Source organism: Rhinatrema bivittatum, chromosome 6, assembly GCF_901001135.1.
Source record: "Rhinatrema bivittatum chromosome 6, aRhiBiv1.1, whole genome shotgun sequence".
NCBI classification, from domain to species: domain Eukaryota; kingdom Metazoa; phylum Chordata; class Amphibia; order Gymnophiona; family Rhinatrematidae; genus Rhinatrema; species Rhinatrema bivittatum.
In genome coordinates, this window is record NC_042620.1 from 307,710,839 (window position 1) to 307,723,120 (window position 12,282).

The 12,282-nt window shown below is 41.6% G+C and overlaps 1 protein-coding gene across 1 annotated transcript; it reads right to left on the reverse strand.

The window, feature by feature from the left end:
• Window positions 1–2,484: 2,484 nt before the first annotated feature.
• Window positions 2,485–11,098, reverse strand: LOC115094413 (glutamine amidotransferase-like class 1 domain-containing protein 3A, mitochondrial). Its single transcript, XM_029607441.1, has 4 exons — window positions 10,634–11,098; window positions 7,263–7,434; window positions 5,093–5,294; window positions 2,485–3,135 (listed from the first exon to the last, which is right to left on the reverse strand). The coding sequence occupies exons 1-4, from the start codon at window positions 11,081–11,083 to the stop codon at window positions 2,940–2,942; spliced, it is 1,020 nt and encodes a 339-aa protein (XP_029463301.1). The 5' UTR covers window positions 11,084–11,098; the 3' UTR covers window positions 2,485–2,939.
• Between the last annotated feature and the right edge of the window lie 1,184 nt (window positions 11,099–12,282).

Below are 12,282 nucleotides of genomic sequence, written 5' to 3' on the forward strand. Positions count from 1 at the left end.
TGGCCTTCGGTCACAACATTTCATGATAACTTGTACTTAGCTTATGTTTTAGGAAGACTTGTGTATATTGCTTTGTTTTTATGTACCCTGCCACAAATGTTTGGTGAATAAGTTATAGTCTTATAGGGTCTGTATGTTGGATTAGGAAACTATTCCTCCAATTACCAGTGTTGATATTTCCTGAGAAACCTCCTACAAGCATCATTGGGTCTAATTGTTTGCTGATTCACCCATGTGCCTGCAAGACCTGAGTGGATGCTGGCCTACAACAGAAGTACACAGACTTGGGTACTTGAGCTCTACAAGTAAATCTTGTTTTCCAGGTACCAAAATTATGCAAATGAACTGATTCTCATTTTTAATGTTTGCAAATATACTTTATGAATATACTAAAAAAAACAGGTTTATTTGTTGCCCTTAAAGAGCAGATTTGTGTGTTTCTGGATAACATGTAGTCTGTTCTTCTTTGCCTTTAGTTTTAGCTCATTAAAGGCTTCCAGATAAACTGTTGGGTGTCATCATCAACTAGAACCAATCTTCTGTTCTACCTCAGAAAAGAGAAACTCTAGTGAGTAGAATTTGCAGCATCCTTGAAAAGGTCCATAATGACCTGGCTGGACCAAGGAATATAGGGGTTTGCAATAGCAAGGAGCTAGTTACAATATAAAGAAGGATTTGAAAAGGCAGGTGAAAGGAAAGGAGACAAAAACAGAAATGACTAAGAGAACAAGAATAGAGAGAAACAGAAGGGAAGGATATCTTCCACTTAGATCCTCCCAGCCTTGGGTAAACTTCCACCTCTTTGTGCATCTCTAGCAATGTGAAAATACTCAAAGTTGAACTTTAAGCAGGTCAGTTTTGGCCTGATTTGAATTTGACAAAATTTGTACATTTATCTAAAATCTTTAGGGGGAAAAAAGGGATTTTCTTACAGATTTCAGCAAAATAGGAGGAAATCTGCAACATTTTTTGAATGATTTTGCCAGCGAGTTTCTTTGGATTATGCCATGACTAACCTCTGTTCCAAAAATGTTTGAAAGCATAGTTGAGAAACCAGCTGTTTTGTGGGAATTGATCATATTCGTTCATGAATGTATTTTAAAGATGTATTAACTCCTCCCAACTGGAGCCTTTTCAGCAGTTTTGAAGGCTAAAGTCGAGGAGTATAACAAATATATTCAAACAGAAGTGATCTATTCTTCAAAAATAATGCCAGTGACAAAAGGCTAGATCCTGCAGTTTCTAAAATTGCAAATGAATACCATGTTATATTTTACTTCCTTAGTCTTTTTGTTCATCAATAATATATACCATGCAGAATACGCCATAGATAAAAGTTTGGCAAAATCCCCATTTTGGAGGGCTCCAAACTTAAAAGTCAAGAGGGAAGAAGCAAGCACTACCACCCTGTGACAGAGTTCAGACCTATTGTCTTCTGCAGGGTATGTTTTGTGGAAAAGCCTTAGGCAGAAGCTAAAATGCCTTAAAGCATCTTCTTGTCACTTAGGGAACTTGAGAAAAGACTTCAGATCAGAAGACAAAGTCTTATGTCTGTTACAGAGAAATGCAAAGTAAATTACTGAGACTGGAGCTAGTCAAGTTACTTTTAGCCTCTGCACTCATGCCAAGGTTGTTAATGCACTATAGAATAGGAATAAGCTTTCACTTTGAAATGAAAAAAAAACCAAACACAAATAAAAAGACCTTTTGTTTCAAAATTAAACAAAAAAAGCCTCTGAAATATTTTTCCTTCATTTGGACAGACAACTAAAACATCTGAAAGCTACCATAACAGCAAAATTATCCTCCCCAGTGCTTCCCACAATCCCCCAGAAGTCTCTTATCCCCTTCCTATGATCTGAGACATGGAAAGTGGCAGGAGCAACCTTTAGTCGTTACTGCTCTGATTTTTACATTTGCTGGTATTTTGTGCTATTTGTGATCTACAAATAATGTAGTGTTCTGCTAAATACTGTACATGGCCTTAATCCAGATTTAAGGGCTTCATTGTGGCCATGAGGTAGGAAAAGATTTGAGATTTATCTTGAGACTGTTGTGCAACTGTTCCAAGCACATCTCAGGAAAGAAGATGTGTAAGTATTTCATGATGCTAGTGTGTCTTTACACATAATTGTATAATTAATGCTGTCAGAATTCATATGCAATTAGTATATTATTAACTACATTTTTCTCTATGTAGGAAACAGACAGATGGTAAACAGGCACTAATCAATGCCAAGGCAGCTTTAAAAATGTTTGAGATGATTTGTTGCAACTTCCCTCAAATTTTACTAAGCGTAAAGTGAACTGTGGCCTTATAGGAAAGGAGATTTGGATATCACGCTCCATCTCTGGCACAGTTTTGAATGGTTCAAGTTATTGTGGGAAAAGGGGAGAGATACAATGATCTTATAGGACCACATTTCCGCTGGCTAATGTAGACAAGCACAAGCCTGAAGTTTACAAATGCAATTTACAGAACTGTTTGTTGTGAAAATACACATTTATTATGAACACATTAAGTCACTACAGAAATTAAGCAGTGCTAAAAAACAGAAGAGAGCCCTCCCTGAACCCATTACATGCATGGTGTAAGGAGCACAATAATTGAGGTAGAACTTGGGATACAAAAGTAAAATTTTTACTTCCATTTTTTTTTTAAAATTGAAATCAAAAAGAGCAATGCTTTGGTGTCAGAGGTGGGGGTCATTGTAGTTTCTCTTACGCAGATATGGACAATATATAAAGAATTGAAACAAGACCCTGTATATTACTAGGATCATAAGAGACCATCTAGTGGAGACTGGGATGCCTCTAAAATGCTGTGGATTGTGGTCATAATCAAACAAATCAGCTAATTTGGTGACTACCACAAAAGATAGCTTTTTTTGGTTCTCTCTTCAGTATAAAATCTGACCCTTTGATGATCTATATTTATATTATTGAGCAAGCTTTAATACATCTTTGACCATGTTCCCAATGCCATCACAGACCTCATGGGCAGGTGCATTGCACATGAAGGCACTAGTTGTAACCAGCTTGTTCTTAGCATCCACATGAACTTCGTTTACATGTTTATTTACATGTTTGCAGCCCAGCTCCTTTATGGCATCTGCTGTCTTCGCATATGGCCACCTGTAGCAAGAATTAAGGCAGATTTAAGTCATTCAAAGCAGTGACAGACAAGAGACAAAAACTAATGACAGGGACAAATTGACTTTATATCAGAGATGAGTAAGAACTAAAAAGACGTCTGGTGTGATTATATTCCATTAGGCTATTGTTATGTGAATTTGCTCGCAACTTCCACAGTTGTTTATAAACCTGTAATAAAAATAAACTGTGCCCAGGACTACCACAAAGATGTGGCAAGACTGTTCCCTAAGATCACTGGCTGAAATAAGAGAAAAAGCATGCTATTTGTGCACATAATCTAATAGCAACATTAGCAGACAGGAGCTGTAATGTTAAAAAAATCATAATTGGATCAATTTTCAAAAAAGTGTTACTAAACTGCAAAGGTAACTGTAGGAAAAGGTATCGGTTCCTACCATCTATGTTCCCAACTGAAAATGTTCCTAAATCTGGCCAAAGGCTGCAGCTTATTTTCTTATACAAATCTGCTAAAAATATTTTCAGTTAGCCCTGAAAATCAGTGCTAACCAGCTAAAAATCAAACTCACTCCAGGAACTACATCTTTTAATCAGATATTTATGTGGATAAATGTGGCCAGAGGGGAGCCATTTTTAACTGGTTAAGGGCCAGATTCATTAAGGCTTTTCTTTCCATTTTGTGTGTCTACGGGGAAAAACCTTTAATGAATGGAGGTAGGAAGTTAGCAAATTAAATATGGACCCCAATTTTAGCTTCAGATTATAGTTTGTGTTTTTAAACTTTTACATGTCAGTCTCCCCCAGCCTCCATCCTGAAAGGATGTTGTCAACTCAGTTTTTTTGTTTTTTTAAGACCCACCTCAGTTTGTTCAAATCAACCACAAGCTGTTACAAGACACTTTACCCACCCACCCACCAATAAATAGCAGGCCAATACAGTACAGTGCGCTCCTTACTATGTCAAGGGCAAAGGCCATCGGTGCCATTTTGAATAGAGATGTGAATCAGAACTGAAATCTGTTCTGATTCTGGTTCCGATTCACATCGTGTTTTTTTTTTCTGTCCGGCCTGCGCCCGAGCCGATAAACAAAAAACCCACCCCGACCCTTTAAAACTAATCCCTTAAGCTTCCCCCACCCTCCCAAAAAACTTTACAGGTACCTGAGAGCGATCTTCCGCTCCTGGGCCATCTGCTGCCACTAATCAAAATGGCGCCAATGGCCTTTGCCCTTACCATGTGACAGGGTATCCGTGCCATTGGCCGGCCCCTGTCACATGGAGGGAGCACTGGATGGCCGGCGCCAATGACACGGATACCCTATCACATGGTAAGGGCAAAGGGCCATCGGCGCCATTTTGATTAGTGGCAGACGGCCCGGGAGCAGGAGATCACTCCCAGGACCCCCAGGTACCTGTAAAAAGTGTTTGTTTGTTTTTGGGGGGGGGGGGGGGAAGCTAAGGGATTAGTTTTAAAGGGTCAGGTTGGGTTTAGGGGTTATTTGTGTGTGCCGTTTTTCCCACCCTCCCCCAAAACTATAAGATAACCCCCACGATATTGTTTGTGGGGGAGCCCCAATTTTGAAAATAGACGATTTTCAATCGTCTGAAGCTCGATTCACATCCCTAATTTTGAATACTGGCAGCCGACGGCTCCCGGACCCCAGCTGGACCACCAGGGAGTTTTGGCAAGTCTTGGGGGGGGGGGGGGGGGGGAAGGGGGTGTCAAAGTTAATTACATTTTTGCCGGGAAACGAATAAGAATGGAACACATGAATGGATCGGGGGGGGGGGGGGGGGGGGGGGGGGGGAGAACCCTTGCTGAATGCAACATATCTGCCCCCCTGACGTATGCGGTCCCTCTGCACATCCCTACCATCAACCCACTGAAGGAAAATTTTTGGTATCTTATCAGCACCATGTATGTCAGGTAAGAGTTAATTTTTTTTTTTTTATATAATAAGTTCTATCGTATACTTACTTTTCACATTCACTATCAAAGCCCACAGTCAGCTCGCATCCTGGGATAATTTTAGCTGCCAGAACTGGAGAGATGCAGCAAAGGCCAATGGGTTTCTTAGCAGCATGGAATGCCTTTATTGTATCTTTCACAGCTGGTATTACAGTGCAGTCTTTTCCTTCCGCATTCCAAGTTGAGAGGTTCTTAACCACACCAAAGCCGCCTGAATGAACAAAAGAAAGTGCAATCCATTCAATTAAATCCAAGATTTCCACTTCTTTGCTCACCACAACTGCTTTTCACTTTCAGGCTTTAACAGGACAAGACTCTAGAGAAGCTTTCCTTCCTTATCTTCATGCTAGACCAGTCATTTTATTTTTATTAAAACAAAACAAAAAAACCTTTTAAACTGCATATAACTAATAATTGAGCTTAAGCTAATCAATGGGAATTTCCACCTCCACAGCTTCTGAAGACAGAAGACACCTTCTGACATCACATCATGTATTAGGGAGGTCTGACCTTAGGCATTTGCCAGGTTTAACTGGCAGAAGGAATCAGGCACCAGTGAGATAAATACCCTAATAAGGCCCTGACTGAAGGATGCCCTCCTTTGCACATGTCCACCCTGGACTCTGATAGGGAGAACAGTGTACAAAATAGAGGATGATCCAGAAAACTCCAGATTGGCAAAGGATTTAATCAAACTGCTAGTGGGAATCATGGCCTGCTACGGCAGAATCCAAGTCCAACAGATAACCCGTTTCCATGACTGTCTTATAGCCTGACCCTTGAGAGCACATCTATGTAGGGAGGATTGTTCTCACTTAGTTATCCCCACCAGACCAAAAGCACAAGTATCTACCCTTTCAGTCTACATCTGGCAACTGTTAAAAAAACAAAAAAAAAAAAAAACCTGTCTTGCTTGAAAGACTGCCCCCTGGAAGGCAGACAGCTTGTGCATGTTCGATTTTACCCAGGCAGGTCTGGATAAAAAAAAAAAAAAAAAAGTTTGTCCCTTCTGAAAGCATAGGTAGTAACTATATCCCTGTTATGGAGGCCCAGTCAAGGGCTTAGAGGTAGCAATGCATCTGGACATCATCCATTTTATGAAAGGGCAAAGTGTATTTCCAAGCTTTTGATACTATACATTCAGCACAAAGCTGACCGGAATGATGTACACTTTTGAACCAGTGGTCCTGCAATGGGATATAAATCTGGTCTACCACAAACAACTAGAGAGGATCTCTTAAGACAGCTTTTCTGGTAGCTGTGTCTTGCTAGCCAAATCTTGCAGATACAAACCCTGTCCTGCCTGGATCCTTGCTTCACCATTCCTACAGACTCAGACACATTGACCACGTCCATATGTTTTTGCCAAAGCAATGACTCAGTTAAATCTTAACCAGGTAGTGTCACTTCTCAGAAGTACCCTGAACGTCACTGACTGAATGTCCAGCCTGTACTACTAGTGAGCCCAACAGTCAAACTCCTTCCAGAAAGTGTGTAGGCTATATGGAGGCCTGTTGAAGGGTTAGAAGGTTCTTAAGCCTACATCACCAGAATGGTTAAGAAAGCATTCATCTTGACTTACACTTTCAGGGGAAAGGAGGTACTGACTGGGCTCCAGGTATTCTCCAGAGCACTGGTGACATTATAGGCAAAGGCATCACCATGAATCTTAAAATATTCCCCAAGGTTACACATGCATGCAACACAGAGGTAAGCGGATAAGGTGTTGCAGAATAGAACCTGATGTGATGCTATGGATAGGAAGACAGCAGGAGCCCGTAATAAGGAACAGTACAGATCTATTACTACACCTGACAATACAATATTCTTTTGAAGACTGTATTTTTAATCTAGCATGGATGGACAACTAGTGTTGAGGTTTTTTTTTTTACAAGTTATTTTCTACAAAGGGATTGGAGCCAAGTTTGAGTATACAGGGTTAAGCAACTTTAAGGTCAAGGTGAAAGTAGAACATTCATTCTCAAACACCAATCTTCATGGCACTTAACCAAATGTTTTTTTCTCTTTCTTAAATACTCAGTGTTGTGCATGCCCTAAAAATAAGACCTATTTTGAAGCCATGAGGACTGAGTAACATCCTAATAGTGGTTCTAGATTATATATGTTTCACATTTAGTTTCCCTACAGTTATTTTTACAACGCCCTCTGTTCACTTTACCTGGAAAGATAGCAGCATCCAGATCACTGACTTTTAGGCATGCCAGGTCTTTGATGTTCCCTCTGGCAATTCTGGCACTTTCCACGAGCACATTGCGTTTCTCGTTTGTAGGCTGCCCTTTTAAGTGATCTACCACATGCATCTGATCTATGTTGGGAGCATAAAGCTCTGCCTGGGGAGTGGGAGAAGAAATACAAAGCTTATTCCAGTATCAGCCAGATATACTTTTTTTCAGATTAGTGTAGATATACTCAGACTATGAAAATATCAAGTTACAATAAGGTATGAGCAGTTTGACCTTGTACTTGCACAACTTTTGGCTCGGAGGAAACTTAACAGTTTTTAGGTAGTTCAACTACCTCCATCCATGGTTTTAAGTAAAAAAAAATATATATATATATATACACATACACACATTTTTTTAATTCTATAGCAATTTATTGGTTATGCATTGTAGTTCACCAAACAGTAGTGCAGGAATCTTCCCCTCCCCCCCTAAATGGTTTGGGGATTTACCAGCTAGGTTTTCATTGAAGGGGACATAGTGAAGTTCTCCTATTAATTGATCATCCTCTGAATAAGAGAAGTACTTTTCTATACAATCTGAATTCCCAGACACAAAGCTGTTGATAGTTACCTGAATTAAAAGAGCACATTTCTTGAACAGTTATAAAAACAGGTAGATAATTTTAGCATGTCTTCAAAAGGGTGGCCAATTCCAGTCCTAAAAAGCTACAAACCGGTGTAGTTTTCAGGATATTCACAATGAAAATGAATAAGCCTGATTATATACAAGCCAGGCAGTATCTGCAAATATATTCCATGTCTATTCACTGCAGACATCCTGAAAACCAGATCTGCCCATCCCTGGTTACTGTTTCGTTTTTAAACTCCCACTTAAGATTCCAAAACTTGAAGTTAAACTCAAATAAAACCAATATGGAATGCATTAAAATGACAGCCAGAAAGCGTCAGATCACAACAGACCAATCAAGTCCTGTATAAAGAGCACCACATTTAGTTTCAAAGCTACTTTCTTCCACTAGAGGGCTCTCCAGATTAATAGCACAGTAAACTAGCCTGACAAAGAATTAGTGTTAATTTTCTGTATTATTTTAGCATAATAAAGGCCACAGAAGTTTATAAATAGCTTGCAACCGTTTGAGCATTTATATATGCTCATTTATATTTGAATCTAACTTCATTCATAGAGACTTGAAAAGTCATTCATAGTTGTATTTTGTGGATTATCTTGCAGCATTGCTTATACTTTTTTGGACTGTCCAAAATAAGTGCAATTTGGAAGTTGGGGTTTTTTTTTTTTTTACACATTTAACAAGGCAAAAATAAAGAACAAATCTCTTCAATAGGGCTGACATTTGTTAAAATGGTTGACATTGTAAACTGAAGCAGGATATTAATTATACAGTGAGTTATTAATATTCTGCCTCAACTTGTTTAGGGAGATAAACAGAAGATACCCTATGAAGTAAGTGAATGTCTGCAAATCAAATCTAAACATTGTTGAGTATTTGTTGCATTCCTCACACTGGTTTTCTCTCACCCTTAAGCCCAAAATCTATTCATAAGATTTCATTAACAAACACTGCCCCAGGAGAGTCCAGAGAAGCAAAAATACTGACTCGGGATACGAGAAGGGCACCCCGACGGAGTATCAGGGTGCCCGGGCATAATGTGGGTGCCAGGCACATGCCGCGCCAGCACCCGGGGGGGAGGGGGGGGGAGGGAGCGGGCCGCAGCATGCGCATGCCCGCGCCAGCGTGCCCGCTCATCGGCCTCCGTCCCCGAGGACAAATCCGGTCCTCGGAGAGGCAGGCCATGAGCCCTAATTGGCTCGCTACAAAAAGGGAGCCAATCGGCTGGAACCCAGCCGATTAGGTTCCCAGGGAGTGCCGGCAGCTTCCTCTTTGCCTGCCGACGCTCCCCGGGTTCGCATCCCGCCCACCCACCCTCACGGCACGGGTTATGTCAAGTTATTACGTTCATATGATTTATGTTAAGTCATTCTGTTCATATTAATCTGCGAGGCGATGCTGTCGCAACTGGAGGAGGCGGGGTTGCCCGAGCCAATTGAGAGGCAATGTGTGAGGGGCAGGACAATTGGGTGCAGTTGTCCTGCGGGAGGCTCCTTGCTGCAGGTGGCAGGAGACGGTGGTCACAACCCCTTGCTGATGGTGGCGGGGGTCGTGGATTTAATGCAGCGTTAATATCTGCGCACCCTGCTGTCACGTGGCGGGTGCGCCGGGAAGCTGATGTAAAGCCTTGGCTCGGGCACCTAATTGTTGTACAATAAAGTTGCGGCCTGTTTGATCCCATTCTTGCCCGAGTCTCGTTCATGTCATCGATTACAATGATTGATAGAGTGAGAGGGTGGGTGCCGGGGAAAAGCCAGTCCTGGCTACCCATATTATTGGCAGGGCTGAATTTAGATATAACTGACCAAGTGGAAAATAATGTAGAAATGCTGTTTTATAAAGAGATTGATTAAAAGTAAGAACTGGGGGGGGGGGGGGGGGGAAGAGAGAAACACAACCCAAGTGTAAATAAACCCTGCAGAGGGATTAGCTTTCCAGTTGTTTTTCTCCTTTGTCATGCTCTGAAATACTAAGCACCTGCTCCCTCTATTCACCTCTCATTTCTGTTTATATTTCTCTGCCCTGATCTCCTCAGTTTGAAGATCTCCCTTGTTGTAATGTAATGCATTCTTACATGCTAGTTCACGTTCTAATGTAAACCGAAGTGATGTGTAATTTTTTACATGAATATCGGTATATAAAAATGCTAAATAAATAAAGATAGGAAAGGAGGCAGACTGGTAGCAACTTTCTCATAACAAAGTCCTCATTAATATCAGTTTTTAATGAAAACATGTATATAGAATAAAGCAATATAAATTACTACAAGGAAGACAGTCTAAGATGATACAAAGGAAAGACAAGCTTGTTAACAAGAATATAATCTTCTTGGTGGGCTCACACAAGGGGTTTAAAAAAAAAAAAGGGGAGGGGGGGGGGAGGGATAGCCAACGTATCAATTCACAGCCAAACCACAACTCAGGTTAAAAGATTTTAAACAAAAGATGCAAAATCCTCTAAGAAGATAAAACAGGTTGTTGGGTTTTTTTTGCTAACTTTTTTTATTATTTTAAACAAGATGCGTTATTTGGACAATATGATCTTATACGTTCATATGTACAATGCTTTCTTTCGTCTAAGCACATTGCAACCGATCCCTCTCAAGGCAGCCAGTAAGAAGCGTGCCAGCTTAGGTTCTCTTATCGAGGAACAGGGTAGTTTAACGAACAAAAGATCAGATACCGCTCCACCCCCCGGATTAAGACTCTCTCTTACCTGAGCACCAGCCCTGCTGAGGTGGACCAGAACAGACGAAGCCTCGATGATCTCGCTGCCGTCGGACACCCCACAGCCAGACAGAATGACGGCGACCTTCTTCCCCATGGTGGACAGTTTTGAACAGAGAGCCCTGCTTAGAACACAGCTAGGAGCAAGCGCCTGGGACAAATTCACAGCTGTCTGTACCTCAGCAGAGCTTGCTTCCTGAACTTTTATAGAAGGAAAGCACTTCCTTGACGGGGAGGGAGCGAAGGCGTGGCTGGTTGCGTTGTGCAGCAGACGGAAGTTTTCAGCTTTGGTGCTCTTCCGTCTCGTATCCCGTCTGCTCGAGAGCAAACCAGTCCACTGCAAAGGGACTTTCCACCATTGCAGCTCGAGACTCGAGCTTGCCAATTCAGTCTGCCTCCTGGATTCTGACGTTTTCCCAGCAGTTATCCGAGCCTTCATTTGTTTATGAGACAAGGCATGCACACTGAGTTCCACAAAATGGTTTAATATAAGAAGATAATATATCGGTTTTGTTTTTATGTTTGTTTGTTTGGTTTTTTTTTTAAATAAGATTCACTAAGTTATGGAAAACAGGTTACTACTACTAGAAGATTGTTTTCTTTTACAAAATTCATATTTTGTTTCCTTGTAATGCGTGCCCGCTGCAGCATAAAAGGGTTTTGTTTAGCAATGTTTTCATGGAACCAAACGGTATCAGCGTGGAGGCAATTAAAATTAATTACTGGTGTCGGCTCACATCCCTACCTATAAACTATAATTAATAAACTGGGAGAGAAGGGATGGTATGGGTGGGGACTCATGTTTCTGCCTTCTGGAAATAACAGCTTTTTATGAATTTCCTGCTTAGCTTGGTGAGTTTCCCCCCTCCGCTGCTACCTGACGTTTCATCACATTTTTTTTGGCTTCATTTCTAAAGGGAGCGGTTGCAAGGTTCTGCTGTCAGATTGGGTTCTGCAAGATGAGCTTAATTATAGCCAAGCATAAGCAGAAATCTCTCACATCCTATGCAGTTCACACACTTGAGTAATGTCCATGCTTCATTGTAAATTCTGTAATAATCATCAAGCCCAGAAAGAGAGGCCAACAAAAGTGTGCTCAAAGTGGAAAGGAAAATTAACCACAAAACTCTCAAACAAACTTAGGGACATAGCTTTGCTGCAGCTGGGGGACACTGCTTGATGGCATTGGATTCATAATTATTGACCCATGGGTGTAGCTTTCGGCATCACCCCCAACCACCCTCACACATGCTCTCTCTCACCCCAACCACACTCACACATGCTCTCTTTCACCCCAACCACCCTCACACATGCTCTCTCTCACCCCCAACCATCCTCACACATGCTCTCTCTCACCCCAACCACCCTCACACATGCTCTCTTTCTCACCCCAACCACCCTCACACATGCTCTCTTTCTCACCCTCCAACACCCTCACACATGCTCTCTCTCACTCCCCCCCAGCACCATCACACATGTCTCTGTCACCCCCCCCCCCCCGAGCACCCTCACACATGTTCTCTCTCACACACCCCGAGCACCCTCACACATGCTCTCTTTCTCACCCTCCAACACCCTCACACATGCTCTCTCTCACTCCCCCCAGCACCATCACACATGTCTCTGTCACCCCCCCCC

Bases quoted from the DNA above. Each gene is read 5' to 3' on its own strand.
- LOC115094413 (XM_029607441.1), bottom strand. From the start codon at position 11,083: ATGAAGGCTCGGATAACTGCTGGGAAAACGTCAGAATCCAGGAGGCAG. The intron at 5,295-7,262 runs GTAAAGTGAACA...TTGTTCATTCAG, and splicing joins GGATGCTGCTATCTTTCCAG to GCGGCTTTGGTGTGGTTAAG. The intron at 3,136-5,092 runs GTAAGTATACGA...TTCTTGCTACAG, and splicing joins TTTGATAGTGAATGTGAAAA to GTGGCCATATGCGAAGACAG.